Raw genomic sequence first — 16,452 nt, 5'->3', positions numbered from 1 at the left:
CAGACTGTGGGTCTTTACAGTAGAGCTGGATCTCAACGTGATATTGCAGTTAAATTTTGTGGTTGCAACTTACTCTCCCAAAGCCATATGCCACCCAGAGTAGTGAGCCACATTGAAATATCGAATATAGGCATTGACAGTTAGTGAATTTAATTGAATGCAAGGCTCTCCACTGAATATTTTTATTGTTTTCAATTAAAAACCTGATTGAATTCCTGTGTTTGGTTGGTTTATGGTTACCCCTCCTCCCGTCAGAAACGCTTGTCATTCATTTGATCCGACTGATAAGCCGGCTGACTGGTAACGAACAAATCCATATTTGGTTTTTGTCTCGAAGTTGTAAATATGAATGTTTTTTGGGGGGCGGGTGGCAGCTTTTGGCAAATTCTTTAAGTAAAGTTTAAGTAAAGCGACTGAGGAGACGACTGTGCTGTCATATTCCTTAATCGTTCAAAATCACAGCGTGTTCTTCATTCATATGTTTTTAAAGAAACATACATTTTAAAGGTGAGACGGAATGTCCAGAAAACAACTTTTTGTTTTTATAATCGTAAAAATTACACAGTCAATAAATGACTTTATGTTGTCAGCTATTTTTTTTGTCACATAAGACAAAGTTTAGAGTGCTTCCCTGCTCTTAATTACTCTTGAAAGACAGATCTTTAGAATTTCCGACAGCCCTCGAAGCCATCGCCTCCTCCTCCCGGGCAGCAGCAGCCGCTATCCGCATCAAGCAGCTTTCATTCAGTGTGTGGCTGCTGAACGGAGAACAACAGGCTACCTCTCTCCTCTCAGTCCGCTGTGAGTATAACAACCTTCAGTCACATCGTCACATATATCGATACGGGTTTAAAAGTCGCAAATATGTCGTTAATAAGGCTCGGGTTGAATTTGTGTTGATTTTATTTTCATAGTGGTGTCTGAGACGTTCGTGGAGAGCGTGGTCTTTTGTTCTCTCCGTTTATTTTTACATTTTGTTATTAAATAAGACAATTAAAAATATATTAACGTAACACTTAGGCAGAGAACTTGTTTTTTTTTTATTTAGAATTTTATTCGTTTACATTTTTTAAAAGTACATTTTTATAAAACCGTATAGCGATATTAATCCCGTTTTGACACCCAGTAAAAACAGAAACAAGATACATCAAAGTGTTTGATTTTTACAGATTTTTAAACATACCACCGTCAGAAATCTTCGTATTGACTGTGTTTTTATTTTATTCCCCAGAATGCTGCACAGCTATGTGACAAAGGAAATATTTAAGCCAGGCTGCTGTCTAACAAAGAGCCATAAAGTCAATATCAACATGTGACATCATCGTTTTCTTTCTGGTAACATGTTCAGTTTGAATCCAATGCTGACAAAACGCTCTCTAGTAAGCCTCAACTTGTAAAAAAAGATAGAAAAAAGGTGTTTCTCTATTGCCATCTATCAAGAAAGCACAACTGTTACAGATGTCCAAGTATGTCCAGGTCCCAAAGTTTTGCTTCTAGAAAGGCTTCTCTGTTGGGATCAGAAATGTGGAATCAACCATGAATATAAACAGAGGGATTAAGTCTGTCTCAGTCCTACTGGCCAGACAGTCTTCTGTCCACCTCAGCAACCTGCACCACATCTACAATATCGCTGTGTGCACTGGCTACTGATGGACCCGTTACCACGGACACAAGGATTGAGCTCCAGCTGCGCCATGACTTCATCAGACCACGACGAGACGGGGAGCGATCTGTCCGAGTCCATGGAGATCCGTGAGCTCCAGGACCAGTACGTATCTGCCGAAAACTGCTTCAAGTCCAAAAGTTTACCCATCCTGAACGGACCATGCGAGCATGGCGTTGGCCCCTCTGCGCACCCTCAGCAGGTCGGTACAACCTGCTCCTGCGTGGCCGCGGAGGACCGCCGGGCGCTCCAGCTCAAGACCCCAGAATCCAGCCAGGCGGAATCCCCCTCCTCATGGACGGACTTCTCCCCCTCAATATCCAGCATGGTGGGGCTGAGCAGCTCCATGCCGGTGGAGGCTCACAGGCCCGCAGGCTTCAGAGGCAGAAAACTTGGTTTCTCTCTGAGCCGGTTTATTCAGATCCCGGCCAGAAAGTGTGTGCGGGTTATCCTGACCGACTCGCGCTGCTTCTTGTTCTGCATGTGCTACCTGACCTTCATTCAGTCCCTGATGGTTTCGGGCTACCTGAGCAGTGTCATCACCACCATTGAGAAGCGCTACAGCCTACGCAGCTCCGAGTCCGGTCTGTTGGTCAGCTGCTTCGACATCGGCAGCCTGCTGGTGGTTGTCTTCATCTCTTACTTTGGCGGCAGGGGTCAGAGGCCGCGCTGGCTGGCCGTGGGCGGTGTCGTGATAGCCGTGGGCGCGGCGTTGTTCTCCCTGCCGCATTTCATCTCCCCACCGTACCAGATCCAGGAGATGAACTCGTCGGCGGGCCACGAAGGCCTCTGCCAAAGCGAGAACGGCAGCAGGCGGGAGCTGGAAGTGGCGTCCTGCCCCCGGGATCAGGAGGGCAATGAGCACAACCTGTATGTGGCGCTGTTCATCTGCGCCCAGATACTCATCGGCATGGGGTCTACACCAATCTACACCCTGGGGCCCACCTACCTGGATGACAACGTGAAGAAAGATAACGCTTCTTTGTACCTGGGTAAGAGAAGCTGGATATGATGGCACACATGGGAAATCATTGCAGCTATACAGAATAACTCTGGTCTATCCAATTTACTTTGTATTTAAGATGTAGTAGCAGAGTTGGGTGGTCCATTTCAAGAATCCTTCTCCATCTGGAAAAGTATGGAGCTTAGGGGTTTTTCAGGGATGCATAATAATTAAAAACAAATAGTGTAGAAAGAATAGACTTAGCTTTAAACCCTGTCTTATTGTCTACGTGTAATGTCCGTCTGTTTGGTCAGCCATCTTTAAACCATGATTGAAGGTAAAATTATTTATGAAGTACAATCATACTGAAAGGTAAACATTGACCATAAAGGAGTGTGGAAATTTTTGGTGTTTTGACAAGAAAAAAATGGTTTAGTTACCCCGTAATGTATTTGAATAAGCAAATGTTCCTTGAGGAATCTCACCAGTCCCGAGTCGACGACACAACCTGTGCCCGGTATGTGACTGGAAGCATGCCGAGTTGTTGATAATCAACCAAACTGATTTCATTGCCGTCAAAATGGATTTGATTGTTATATTTTTGATTAGATTTAGAAGGCAGCTTATAACCATCATGTTGGCCAGGGCGGTATAAGCTTGCATGCCAATGCAAAGCTTTTTGTCCTTCTGATTTAATCTGAGTGGCATGCGACCTCTGCACTGCCCTGAGATGGACAAAAAAATACTGCAGGCCAGAGGTAAACGTATGATGGACATGAACAAAATGCAAAAGTAAGTCGCTTATGCACAACGAGCCAAATCACGTCTTCTTGTGAGTGTCTGTGCATAATACAGATGTGGTCTTAGGTGAGGCTGTCGACTGGAATGAAAGTTGCTCTCCTGTCTAACAAGAAGTGACAGGATACTGGTGTGTGTTCCTTGGTAGCAGGTTGTTTTCTCTTTGTCCATGATCGTATGGTCATCCCTAAGCCATTCAGGCATTTCATTACATACTATCCATATATTTATTTGGTATGCTGGAACTTTAGTGACCTTATTAAATTAAGATTGCTGCGCTGCTTGTCACATTCCTCTCATAGTTTGTGGAGAAGATTCTGACTGCAGAAGTAATCTCAACTTGTATCTGTCTGGGTTTTTGCTGTTGCAATGTTGGGACACAGAGAACTCGCACAATGTGTACAGGATCTCACAAAAGGCCACAAAAAAAAGAGGTCAATATCATTGTCATCTTAACGCGGCTCCAGGTGTATTGTGGCCAAAGGAAGTGTTGCATTCCCCCTAAATGTCCACATTTTGTCATGTTACAGCGAGAACTCGCATGCTAAGATTTTATGTGATTGCATCAACACAAAGGGGTGACAATGGTAGATGCTTTTCATTTCTTTTTGTTCTTATGTGGAGAAAGCCCAACACTGCACATTACTTTGAGCCCACCAGACACATTGAAACATGGCTGGCCAATCATTTTGCAGGGATGCCTTCCTGAAACTGAAAAATGGAAACTCGTCATCGTCTGTGGGAAGATAGATGTAGGTAAACGCAGGCTAATCCTGGAAGAAAACTTTAGACTGGAACAGATGTTCACCTTCAAACAAGTTCAAAGCATACTCATGTGTTAGTCAATGACTGGATTTAAATCCTTTCATAATCTTTGTCAAAATTTGAAAATGTATGATTATGGGAAAAAAAAAAAAAACTAAAAGGGAAGGATGGTAGTGTTGAGAAAATAAATTTAAAATAAGCTAGTTTTAAAACTTAACATGTCTTGATTCAAATGGCCTAAATTGTGGTTTTAAATCAGTGACTTATTCTGGCCTATTGACCTTTATTTTACCTGTAGTTCCAGCAGATGGTTTGCTGGGATCGTTTGAATTTTCCTTAACAGTAGTATTAACTCAGGGAGACAGAATGCTTTGAAAATTGTAATTGTTACCTGACAAAAATCAAAAAGTTTCATATTTTGTTGAATGATTATGCAAAGCATGGCATTATTAGGTCAGTTGCAATACAAAATGTAAAACGCAACAGGAAAGAAGCATCCACATGTTGACAAAGGTAATACATTTTAGACTTAATGCAAATACAGACATTTTATTCTGCTATCTTTCAGACATTGTTTTTAGGCTTTTAGTTGAACTTTGCTAGACAAAAAGCTGTTAAAACAGTTGTGCAACGTTGACCACAGTGTTGGGACTCGGCCCTCACCGAGGCATCGCACGCCTCATGGAGCATTTTCGCTGCCTACCTTTGAGACCCAGTATTGATCTGATCCATGCGTCAAGGGGAGCCAGTGCAGCAGCAGCTACTGAACCAGACACTGAAAACAAGGGAGAAAAGATCTTCCGGCACTTTCTTTTCCTGCTCTCACCTTAGTGAGGTGGTCCAGAGGTAATGCATCAATGCTTACAGATATACTGTAGCCCAGATTTCCCTGCGAAGCCACACTCACTGACATGACCTTGGTGGCTATGTCAGAGGACTCGTAAGAAGGATCATCCACTTCCTTCCAGTAAAGCAGTGTTTGGGGAAAACAAAGATTTGTTCTCACGTGGCAGAGAGGGAGCAGATAGGTGAAGGAAAACGTCCTTGGTTTGTGTTGCAGACACTCGGATAACCATGGTAACTAGATGTCAGTTGTGTTATTTGCTCTCTTTGGCTATTTTTATCCTTTTTTTCTGAGTTGTATTTTGAGTCAGTTTATGCTTGAATGATGCTGAATCTTTGCTTGCACTTGCCAATTTCCATATATCTCCAAAAATTCATCATGTCCCGATATAGGCTACCCATCGCTATAGGAGATTTCTCCTCACATCTTATGAATGTAAAGCCCATCTCAGTTTGCAGCAGCCTGAAGGGGAGGAGCTGCTCACTTTTCTGGGACAATGCGGTTTACAGCGAGGGGGGTACTTCTTGTATCATTGGAGAGACACAAAGCCCCCTGACCCACTCTGCTGTAGCAACAAACGTATTCAATACAATTTAACTTCATCACATTTTGTTGCATTAATACCACAAACCCCAATGTGTTAGAACAGAAGTAGAGCGAAGTGGAATGAGGTTCATGCAAATAAAAATCTGAAAAGTGCGGCCTGCATGTTCAGACCTTTTTTATTCTGATGCATATAAATGAAATCCAGTGCAACCGAGTCGACTTCAGCTTCTCTGTGGAGGCCGATTTGCGTTGTAAAACATTATCCCAGACTTTTCTTTCTAGACAATTTCGCTTTAATTTGCATTGGTCAGTCACATAAAAACCAGACGACACACTTAAGTTTGAGTATAACGTGACAATATGTGGAAAAAGTTCAAGGGGTATGAATACTTTTGTGGGGCACTGTGCCGTAGCCGCTGTATTTTACCTAAAGTTTGCATCTGGTCCTGCTGATTAACAGTGGCATAAAAGGAGGACAAACTTTACTTTAATCGCTTTTGTACCTGCACTGCTGTGTCAGCTTCTTCGTCCTCTCTTCCTGCGTTGGCCGCACATCTCCGAGATCTTACCGATCAATAAACATGCTTCTTGTTGTCCAATCGCTGATTTATTCCAGCCTCCAGACAGAGCCAGTGACCTGAGGATATAATAGGAGGTTGAGATTTACAACCAAATGACGCTGATGAACTGTTCTCAGTATGGAATGACGTTAGCGATCGGGTCCACGTGATTCTTGCCTCGTGTTTGCACGAAAATGCAGCAGAAGTTGCAAAAGAGTCTGCGTAAATTTCAGTCTTGCATCATTTGATGCATTGTGTTTCTTTTTTTGTAACCTTTCGCCCGTCTAAGCCTCGCAATTCCTTTGCAGGCAGCGCCGCATGTCCTTCTTTCTGCAGGGCGAATTTAATGGATCCCTCTCGCCTCTGCTTTAACAAGCATGCAGTGCAGAAAACTAAAACGCAAGTGTGTGTGTGATTGGTTTTATCTGCATTATTAATGTCTATTAGGCACTCCTGAAGGGCCAAGAGTAGAGCCAGTATTTAACATGGCAGGCTTGTTGAAGCTGCAAGGAAAGAGATTTAAAAAAAAAAAAGGTGGGCACCGGTTTTATGAGGACAGATTTGACATCCACCGAGAGGTTCTGAAGAGCAGTTCTGTGTGCAGCCAGACATGCTCGCGTGGACACAGGGGGTGTGTTTTGTGGACAAATTTAGAAAGAACATTTGCTCTCAGTAAATTCCCCCGAAAGTGTGTGCGGCGTGTTCTTCTCCTGCAGATTGAAGGAACAAACACCACTTGAGTGCTAGTTCGTAGTTAAACCCCTGTGTTTGTCGTTGCCCTGCCGTGAGTCAATCTCATCAAACTGTGTGTGCTGTCCTGTTTTGCTGCAGCCACAGCAAATGCAGAATGTGCACACACACAGACATGTCCCTGGAGGACTCGTCTCTACTGCCCCCCTGTCTGTCCCGTCCAGATGAAAGATCGTGTTTCAGTCTCGGATTTAAAGGTATGGCCCCATCAAAACGTTGGCATGCCCATAGACGACGAGCCGGCCCCGCTTCATCACTGTCCGTCTGGCTTCTCCTCACATGCGGCTTGAATATCACCGCTCCCCTTTCCCAGAGCACAGTCAGGGTTACTCAGCAGCAGGCTACCTTTTCTAGCCGCGTGCTGCTCAAAACAGCTTTAGCCACTACTGTACGATTACTATGACTCCCTGCGTGAACCGCTGACCTCTGTGAGGCTGATCCTGCACCACCAGTGACAGCATGTGCTTTTAAAACGTGTCTCTGCAGGAGGAAGAGTAGGAGGAAGAGGAGGAGGAAGAGGGAGTTATTCGAGGAGAGAAGGAGCAGTTGGGTGTGGGGGTGTGTTTGGTTCTATAAAAGCAGAGTCTCAGCCATAACTGTAAATTAGTTTTTACATCAGTATTAAATAACGGTTGGTACTGTAACTCAGTTGTTTTGACAGCATAGGAAGGTTCTTCAGGAAAATATATGAAAGGCTTTTTTTATGATGACAGGAAAGAGTTTGTTTCCAGGCAAATGAGAAGGAAGCAGACTGTCCTTCTCGTCTTATTAAATATTTGGTTTGGCAGCTAAAATGTGTTTGAAGTTTAATTTTAATTGAAAAAACTTACTTGGCCAAATAAAGGTGAGATAATGGATATTTATTCCAATTACTCTAAAAAAACTTTTTGTTGATATAGAAAATAATTTAATTGAACAGCTCTGCAATTAAACTAATGTATCATAAAAATTTGGTTTGATTAAAAAAAAAGTTCTTGTTTTTTGTTGTTTTTCACGGTTTTATTATTTTTGTCTTATTTTTACCCTTGCATGATTGTGGGATCATTATGCTACTTGCTGAAAGAGGCTTTGTTGCTTATGACATAGGCATTATTCTTCCTTATATTAGTGATGCAAATATTTAAAATGGATATTTGAAGAAATATTGCAGATTTCCAATTATTTCTGCTCTCTCATAAGTTTTTCTTACTTAATATTTCCTAGATGTTTGCTTACTCCAAATGTTTTTCCAGAGGAATGAACACAAGTTTTAATGATTAGATTCAATCAATTAAAAAATGACACATACTTTTGTTTTTCCAGCTGTAGATATATCAAGTTTTTTAACCTCCATTAAGCTCGTTAATCTCCGTAGCATAACTCGGCCTCCCTCGCCTGTTGTGTCCAGTCAAGAAATGAATTACTTCTTGTTTGTCTTTTGCTATGGGATCAGTGTGTTCTCTGATGAATATCAGGACTGCTGCTGCTATCATGTGCTGACTTAAGCTGCTTTGGTCTTTAACATACCTATCTGTGTTGGCTCTTACTGTCCAATATACCTAAGAGAATCAATTTGGACATCTTGCCTTTCCTTTTACACTCTCATCATGTCTACTTGTGCATCTTCCCAGCCCTTTTTGAGTCTATTTTCTATGCTGATCCAACCTTTTGGCTGGTGGTAGGGGAGTTATTTTTCTGTAAGAGACGGGAGGCAGAGTTGGAGGAATCGTCCTCTATTTCGGCATTAAGCCTGCTGAGGAGCAGTCTGGCTATTGTTCTCCTTGACCTCTGCGCTGCTCTGATGACCTGTGGAAAACTGCCGGAAAGAGAGACGTTCAAGAATTTTATGTAAATCTTAACATTTTGGTGACTCATTTGGTGTAATTTGTAATCATCGTACCACATAGATGTTAACCTCATCTGTCCCTGAGTTTTTATGCCTTGCTTCCAGGACATTGCACTCTGCACTGAACTTCCTGAACATGACGGGCCTCTCTTTGACTGAGATGGATGGCTGTAAGCATTGCTGACCTAACCCGGGGGTGGGGGGAACATTGTTTTGCCCTTGCACACATTCACATGCATCAAAGTTGGAAGGAAATTATGCATTGTGATTCAAAATGGAAATGTAGCCTTAAATGTGCAGAGATGGGGATGAGAGTTGGCTCTGTGCTGCTCACCAAGCTTCAATCTTATTCTGAATTATGCAACCTTTGATATTTAGTCAGATTTTAACTTTGATTTTTGTGAAGTATCCACAATTAAGAAAATTAATGGTGCATTAATTGACTGTTTTAAATAATTATGCATACTGCACTTTTGTTCTTAGCATTTATACATGTATAGAGTTACTGTAAACCAGTGGGCGTGAATGAGAGGGGGAGGAAAAAGGAGGAACAGCTGGGTTTCTTGTTCCTGCGATGCAGAGGTGCACCTGCTCTTTGGGTTTGGTTAGGTTTTAAAGTGTGTGCGTTGTTCTTGGCTTGTGCTCAATGTTTCTTGATATACTTCTGGTTTTCCTGCAACTGTGCCACATTGTTTGAACATCTGTGCCTGCATAGACATGGCAGATGAGATGCGAGACGTGAACTGTAGTTTCATTCATTCATTTGACAGGAAGAGTTGTGCCTCCATGTGTATGACATACCCAAGCTGCGAAGCACCGTGTACGTCAACCTTTTTCTGTTTGGCTTATTTAAAGATATTGCGATGGCAAAAGCAAGGTTTTTGCATTTAATGGGATGTAGTGTGACAGTAGGTTATGTAATGTCTTTGGGACGGTTTAGTCTCAATTCCCAGCTTGTGTCTTCTTGGGAAAGATGCTGTCCAACACTCCTATTCATGTTTGATGTTTGGCCAATATTATATTGTAATACAAAAACATGTCGTGAAGTTCAACTTTTAGATATAAACTAATAAAATGGTAACTGCATGAGTTTCTGTTCTCAAAAAGCAAATCAGTTGAAATGTATAATGCTACACATTGTTTTGCCATTTTGCAAAAACAAGATGTCCCCCCCCACTGCTCAGTCTCCTAAAAAAGCCTCTGTGTTGGAACATTTTATTTTTTATGATGGTGTCTTAAAACAAAAGCTTATCTATGCTCTTAGAGTAATAAATATCCCAAGTACAAAACCTAACGCCTGTTTAAAACCATTTAATTTGAACTTTACCAGGTGTGAGCTCGGCGCTGTTTCTGGGTCATTTTCCCTCTTAAGCAGTACAGGCAGTCTTGGTGGAGTAAAACTGGATGGTACATTCCTGGCTGAAGCTGAAAGGACACAGCTTCAGCACCAAGAACCATATTGCTGTGCCATGTCTGGCATTGAGAGAGTCTGAAAAGCTGCAGGTGCAAGCTTGTGGCAAACTAAAACCCAAGCTGCTCGAATGGATTCACACTCGCAGACCCCCCCTCCCCCGACAATAATGTGGCTCTACCCCTGGCCCAAATGCCTTATTCATGGCCACTCATCAGCGGAACGCTTCTTCTCCACCCTCTCCAATGCTGGAACATTAAATATGCACAGAAAACCCCAAAGAATAGAAACCAACTCTCTGGATATCAGTGCAGAACTTGTTTAGTGGGCACCTTTTGGTAAAAGGGGGGGGAAAACAAAATTAAATCCAAAGCCATCATCAAACATACTTCTGTTATAATCAGAAACTTTTCCTCCACAATGTAGAGGTCAGTTCTCTTAAAAAAGGCTATTTTTAAAAAACTTACCCTATCTTTAACCCCACTATTCTTCAGCTGGAATGGCTTTTTGACTTGACAGCTCTTTAAGAATGTGACTGGTGGAAAGTACAGCTCAGTTTCTGCGTCTAAGCCTTGGTCTGTGCTTTACTTACGCACATATATAATCTTTTTCACGGCAAAAAGAAGGCTCAAGCACATATTTGAACCAGAAGCATTTAGTTTAGCACAGAGATCGTGTTTGTTGAAGAGAAAGTTGGATTACATGGAAACCCACTAAAGATGATGGATTAGTCAAATTAAATAAAGGGGTTTACTAAATGTGGCAGTGAGTGAAAGGCTTCTGAGAGCTGTTGGGACGTGAAGCAATTTGAAGCAGAAGAGGCACAAGGGAAGAAAAACATTTCTTCAATGCTCTGCCGTTGAAAGGCGCTCCGGTATTGAAGCACATAGAAATGTGGAGAATTCGTTTTTCTTTCAGGGAAAAGAAAAGCTGAAAAAAAAAAGTACAGTTGTAGAGACTACTCGAACATTGCAAATAATTTTCACCTTTTCATGTGTTTGCTTACAACAGGCCTCCAAGGTTGAGGGTAGTAATTAAAAGTGTAACCGTCTCAACTGTTTATACTTCAAAAAACTCAGTAGCTGCAGAGACTAAAAAAAAAGAAAATACTGTGTGCATCATAAAACTGAAAGTACACGAGCCAGATATTTGTATGCAACAGAATTTTCAGCTCTGTCATGGCTTTGTTTGGCACTGGTGGTCCTGTGCCCCTTTGCTCATTTCCTACATGACCTTTTGGTGTAAGAAAATGAGCCGTCTGCCATGAAATGTTTCATACTGGCCACGTTTTGTACGTGGTATGCTGTAAAAAAAATAAATAAATAAATAAATTAAAAAAAATATATATATATACATACACACAACTACAAATATTATTTAATGGTTGGAGGCCACTCAGTTATTTTGTTTTTGATCAAGGATCATAATAATCTGTCATTATTTAATAGGCATCAGCTGGTCTGCACATCCAGAAACCACAATTTGTTGAAATATAGTGTATGTGACTGGAAATGTATTTTCTGAGAAGAATGATGACAATGCGTTGCCGTGACAAGAAAGATACTCCTAAATGTAGTCTAATAATATTTATAGATAAATCCAACGTGATGTAATTGGCTTTAATTCAGAGCAGAAGAGCAATGTTTAGTACTACTGCTGCTAAAAGACTGACGTCGGGTATAAAAACATGGACTGAAGCAAAAATACAGATTTTAAAACTTACAAAATGTGAGGCTTTCTTTTCAAGCAAATATGCATTTTGCCCCAAAAAACATTTTTTTGGGCTACATTGGTAAGACAAGTTGATATTACCTGGTTAATTGAGCGTACTATCTTCTGCATGCATTGTGTTTGCCCAGTTTGTTTTTAAAAGAGTACAACTTTACTTTAACAAGGCTAGTGGGTACTTAAACAAGTTGGTGCTCATCAGTTAACAACAGTAAAGCAAAGCGTCTTGTTCTAAAGCAGGGGTCTGCAAAAGGCTGAATGAATTCACTGCCACATCAGCAAGTTTGGCAAAGGCCTGATCATTTGATTCAGGTGTGACGGAGTGAGGATGCATCCAAAAGTTGCAGGACCGTAGCACTGACAGAGTTGCAAACTCCCGTTCTAAAAGTCGGTCCAATATCCCGATTTTGTCATTTATGAGCTGAGTTTGCTTGTGGGGGTTTACCCATCTGACACTCCGATACTTGGTGGCCCTGTCACATGTATCCATGGAGAACAGGAGAGGGAACAGCTAAGCTCTGACCTGATACGCACCGTTACACAAACTGGGTTTCTCTTCATCTCCATGTTTCTGGTTGATTTTGGAGAATTTTCCTTTGTTCGTGGTCTCACAAGCCTTTGGCTCCTTAAATAAATTCTGTCTGATCAGATTTCTGACAGCAGCAGATTTGCCGTCTTCTGCTGTCAGTGCAGCTCCAGAAGGCTTACAACAGCAATAGAATCTGAAAAAAAAAAAATGTTGATTAAGTTTTTGATATATGACCTTTCTAATGCACACTAAAGGAAAAGTGTAGGTGGAACGGGTCCCTCAGGAGTGCACTTCCAGACTACTCCTTTTTTCTTTGTGGAGCAGCTGATTTGCTGGTTTTAACAGTTATTTGCCATGCACAGCATATTCTCTTGGATCTGAAACCAGTGAAGAAGGAAAAGGGCATTGCTTGTGGTGTTGGTGCTGCTTCACTGGCTGACTGTTACCTCAGGCTGTTGAAAGCAACTGGGGAGAAGCTAAATATAGAGAAAACCCCTTCGTTCACTTCTTTTTTTTTTCCCCCTAAATATTTGATTTAGCAAAGTGTGTGAGGGGAACCCCTGCATGGAGAGTATCTCAGTCTGCATGAAAAATGAATGCAGTGTACTGTTTGGATGGTTTTATGCGCTGTGACAAAGATTTGATCTGTTATGCAGTGAGAGCATTTGGTTCCACACAGTAAATAAATGTTAATCCAAAACCATTTGAAGTCACTGAAGTGGTTATTTTAGTTTTAGAAGTGGGTTGTAGGAAATGTTGGGGGGTGGAAGGCAACTTTTCAGATGCTGATCAAGTTCTTATGATTGACTATGCTTTGACTCAGAGGTTTATACTGTAAAGCCTCAAGGTAAAGGACTAGAAAGTCACTCAGGGATGCCAGGATGTTTGATCTGAAAGCCTCTTTGATGTTCAAGCAGTGCTAACAAGGCCCGATTGAGCAATGGTCTGGGTCTGTACCCATCTGTTCTAACAGGACGACGGGGTTTTCCTCTGCATTATCCACTAAAACCTTCATCACATCCTGCGTCTTAGTGCATTTCTAGTACTGTGTTGTAGCCTCTTTTTCCTTCAGAAATGCATTGTTCCTCTGTTGCACAGATTTAATGCAACTGTGTTGGATGCATTCCTTAGAGCCCTTGATCATAAGTGACGTCGTTGACGTGCTACCATCAGTCATTTTCTACAAAATCCTCATGGCCTGTTCCGCCACGTTCAAAAGGAGGTCAGATGGGTTGGGATCTGTTCACTGTGGAGGCCATTTGGCTCCATAGTGAACTGGTTACATCAAGCGAACTTGATGTAACCAGTTGGAGATGATGTAAGCTTCATGACGCATTCTCCTGCTAGAAGTAGCCATTAGGATATGGGTATGCTGCGGTCATAAAAGAGCAGTCATGCTCAGCGACAACAGTTGTTTGTAACTTAATATCCAAGTCAGTTTAATTTAATAAGCCTGGTGTTGAGTTGTATTGCTTGACTTGATAGAAGCTGAGTTTATTCTTCCTTCTCATTGTTTTCTCACTCATCTGCAGAGCCGCTGTAACCTGCTGGATCTTTAGTTTTTCTCTGGCCTCTATTTTGTACGCCTGTTATACTTTATTCCGTCTCACAACTTCCATATAGTTCACTTTCCCCCATGTGCATAGACCGTTTTCCCCATTATCCCTCGGATAATGAGTGTAAAGGTAAATTTACATTTCTGGTCATAAGAATTTGTATGTGAAGAGGACCGTCAGCGCAGCAAATTTGTTTGAAGACATGTTTGCTGCCGTGTATCGAAGAGTATTCTGAACCAGATTAATGTTTTTTTGCTGCCGTACCTTTGCTGTTAGCGTGCGAGAGGCCACAGTCCCCATGCATGCCCTCTGAGTTAAAGAATAAGGTTAGGACTTGTAAGAAGACACTGCCATGTCAGCAATTTGTCATGACAATGCTGTCATTCCCCCTTTTCGTAGTCTTTCTTTTTTGTCTTGCCTCATGTGCATGGTGAGGTGAAGGGAGGACACACGACTGCAGCTATGCCCAGAACACAGGGATACAGTGAGGACTCTTGCTCTCTTTCCAACACCAGTAGCCGCATGGGTCATCTATCATACAGCTGTCACCTGTGGCCATGCTCTGCAAAGAGCCTCTGGCATTGGGCTGAATTCTCCAGTGCAGCAAATCAGAGTCCTAAAGTTTGTGCTGCCACTTTTCATTCAGCTGATGTTGTTGCATAAAGCAGAACAGCTTATTCGGGGTTTGTGCCCGTCACAGATCTGATGTGAAAATGGATTAACATCCCCAAAGGAGAATGAATAATGCTGCATACTGTACATGATAGTGTCATGGCTCTTGTGTTATTCTTTGGAGACGACGTTATTGCCTCTTCTTTTAGAAATTAAACAGCTTCTCTGTAATTCCCTGAAGATAAGTCTGAGGTCGCTGCATTGCTGTCTACCTTCCATTCCCAAGGTTTGCTTAAAGGCTGACTAGGCTTTGTGGGGTAATAAGGAGGTGGAGTGGCGCATAATTCATTAAAACAGAGTCTGCAACCAAAGGCAGGAAACAAATTACAGAGCCAGTATCAAGCCTCCGCTGCACATATTGAAGGCTAACAACAGAAGAGATGTTAAAAATAAATAATGAACCAAGCACATTTACCATACAGTGCCTACAAGAGTATTTTATCTTTGAGCTTTTTTCTCACTTTCTTACATTTCATCTACAAGTTTTAATAAAACCTGATTAATTGTGAGGTGGAAGCAAACTGCTAAGTTTTCAATCAGCACAGGTCTTTCAAATATAAGCATTAATGCTAAGCCCTTTTTACTTCGATACCACGAAATAAAGTCCCATCCAACAACCTGTCTTTAGAAGTCACCTTATCAGTAAACTTATGTTTTATTGTGTAGAGGACGTTGAACTGCCTTATTGCTGAAATGAGTTATACTAATAGACTTAACTTGACCAAATCCAACAGAGTATCTGTGGCAAGACTTAAAAATTTGCTTTCCTGGCACTTTTTATCCAACCTGTGACTGACCCGTGTATTATTTTACTACTTCCCCTCAATTTTGTGCTCCTTTGTGCTGTTTCATCTCAAAATAGCGCAATTTTTTTTTTACAAGGTCACATAATCTTTGTACTTGCTGCTTTCTTTATCAATTCTATGTTGATTGGTGAGAAGAAGCCACCCAAATGTTTGGAGGTTGGGGGGAATGAGGGTGAATTTTTCACTGTAATGCAGCTTTAAATTCATGGATCTGATGGGCATATTGATAACTACAAAACCCAGTCAGAATATCAGTAGCAAAGCTTCAGTAGCTCTTCTCCTGCAAAGACTGCTACGCCGATTCTTTCAGTGTGTCCTTTTCTCTTTTTTTTTTCCTCTCCTGCTGTTGCTGTCATTCATTCAGACAAGCTCAGAGTGAGTCAGTGCTGCTCGTCGAAGCAGAGCTCTTTCAGAGTGCGGAGGAGGCAAGGCAGAGACAACAGAGCAGCGCTGGTCCCTGAAGGTTAGATATAAGAGGGATGCTGCTGAGCAAGCTTTATCACTCAGTTACACAGCAGGATCAGTCACTACAGACTGCAGCTCTGCCTCTTGTTTCTGTGCTCAGATGTTTGTTTCATCACATCAGTTTCTCATTTCTTTAGCTTTTCTCGCTTCGTGGCATCTTGTCTTAAATGTCGTTATCTTCTCCAGCCTCGCACTGGTATATTAATCATCGCACTGGAAATTGGGCTGAGCGATTCACTGCAACACCCTGCAATCATGTTCCTCTTTCATCCTGAACGTTGTCGCACACCCTTCCCTATTGTATGTGTGAAGATTATATCAGAGATTATATGTTCAGCCTTCGTGTGTATTTTGATCTGAAAATATTCTCTTCTACTTCTTACTAACACTAAAATGACTTCCTTCACATTTGAATAGATCGCTAATGCACAGAGCAGGAATAACTTTCCCATATCGCCCACAGTAATGATATAGTGCTCTTTGAATGAAAGATCCATAAAAAGTCTTTAACGTTTTGTCCTTCAAAAGGTCTTTTGTGTAATTGTAAGCAGGACTGTGAGCGCCATGGGTTTTTTCATTGGCATGCACCCC

General features: G+C 41.8%; 1 protein-coding gene across 1 annotated transcript in view; it reads left to right on the top strand.

The window, feature by feature from the left end:
* Positions 1-479: 479 nt before the first annotated feature.
* slco5a1 (solute carrier organic anion transporter family member 5A1) overlaps positions 480-16,452 on the top strand; it is a 37,116-nt gene continuing 21,143 nt past the window's right edge. The window contains exons 1-2 of the mRNA XM_007554573.2: positions 480-801; positions 1,232-2,655. Coding sequence (XP_007554635.1) covers positions 1,650-2,655 — 1,006 coding nt within the window. The 5' untranslated portion in view covers positions 480-801; positions 1,232-1,649. The remainder of the gene's footprint in view (positions 802-1,231; positions 2,656-16,452) is intronic.

Source organism: Poecilia formosa, unplaced genomic scaffold (assembly GCF_000485575.1).
Source record: "Poecilia formosa unplaced genomic scaffold, Poecilia_formosa-5.1.2 Scaffold64, whole genome shotgun sequence".
NCBI classification, from domain to species: Eukaryota; Metazoa; Chordata; class Actinopteri; order Cyprinodontiformes; family Poeciliidae; genus Poecilia; species Poecilia formosa.
The sequence above is the reverse complement of the archived record's forward strand: the minus strand, read 5'-3'. Positions and strand labels throughout refer to the sequence as shown.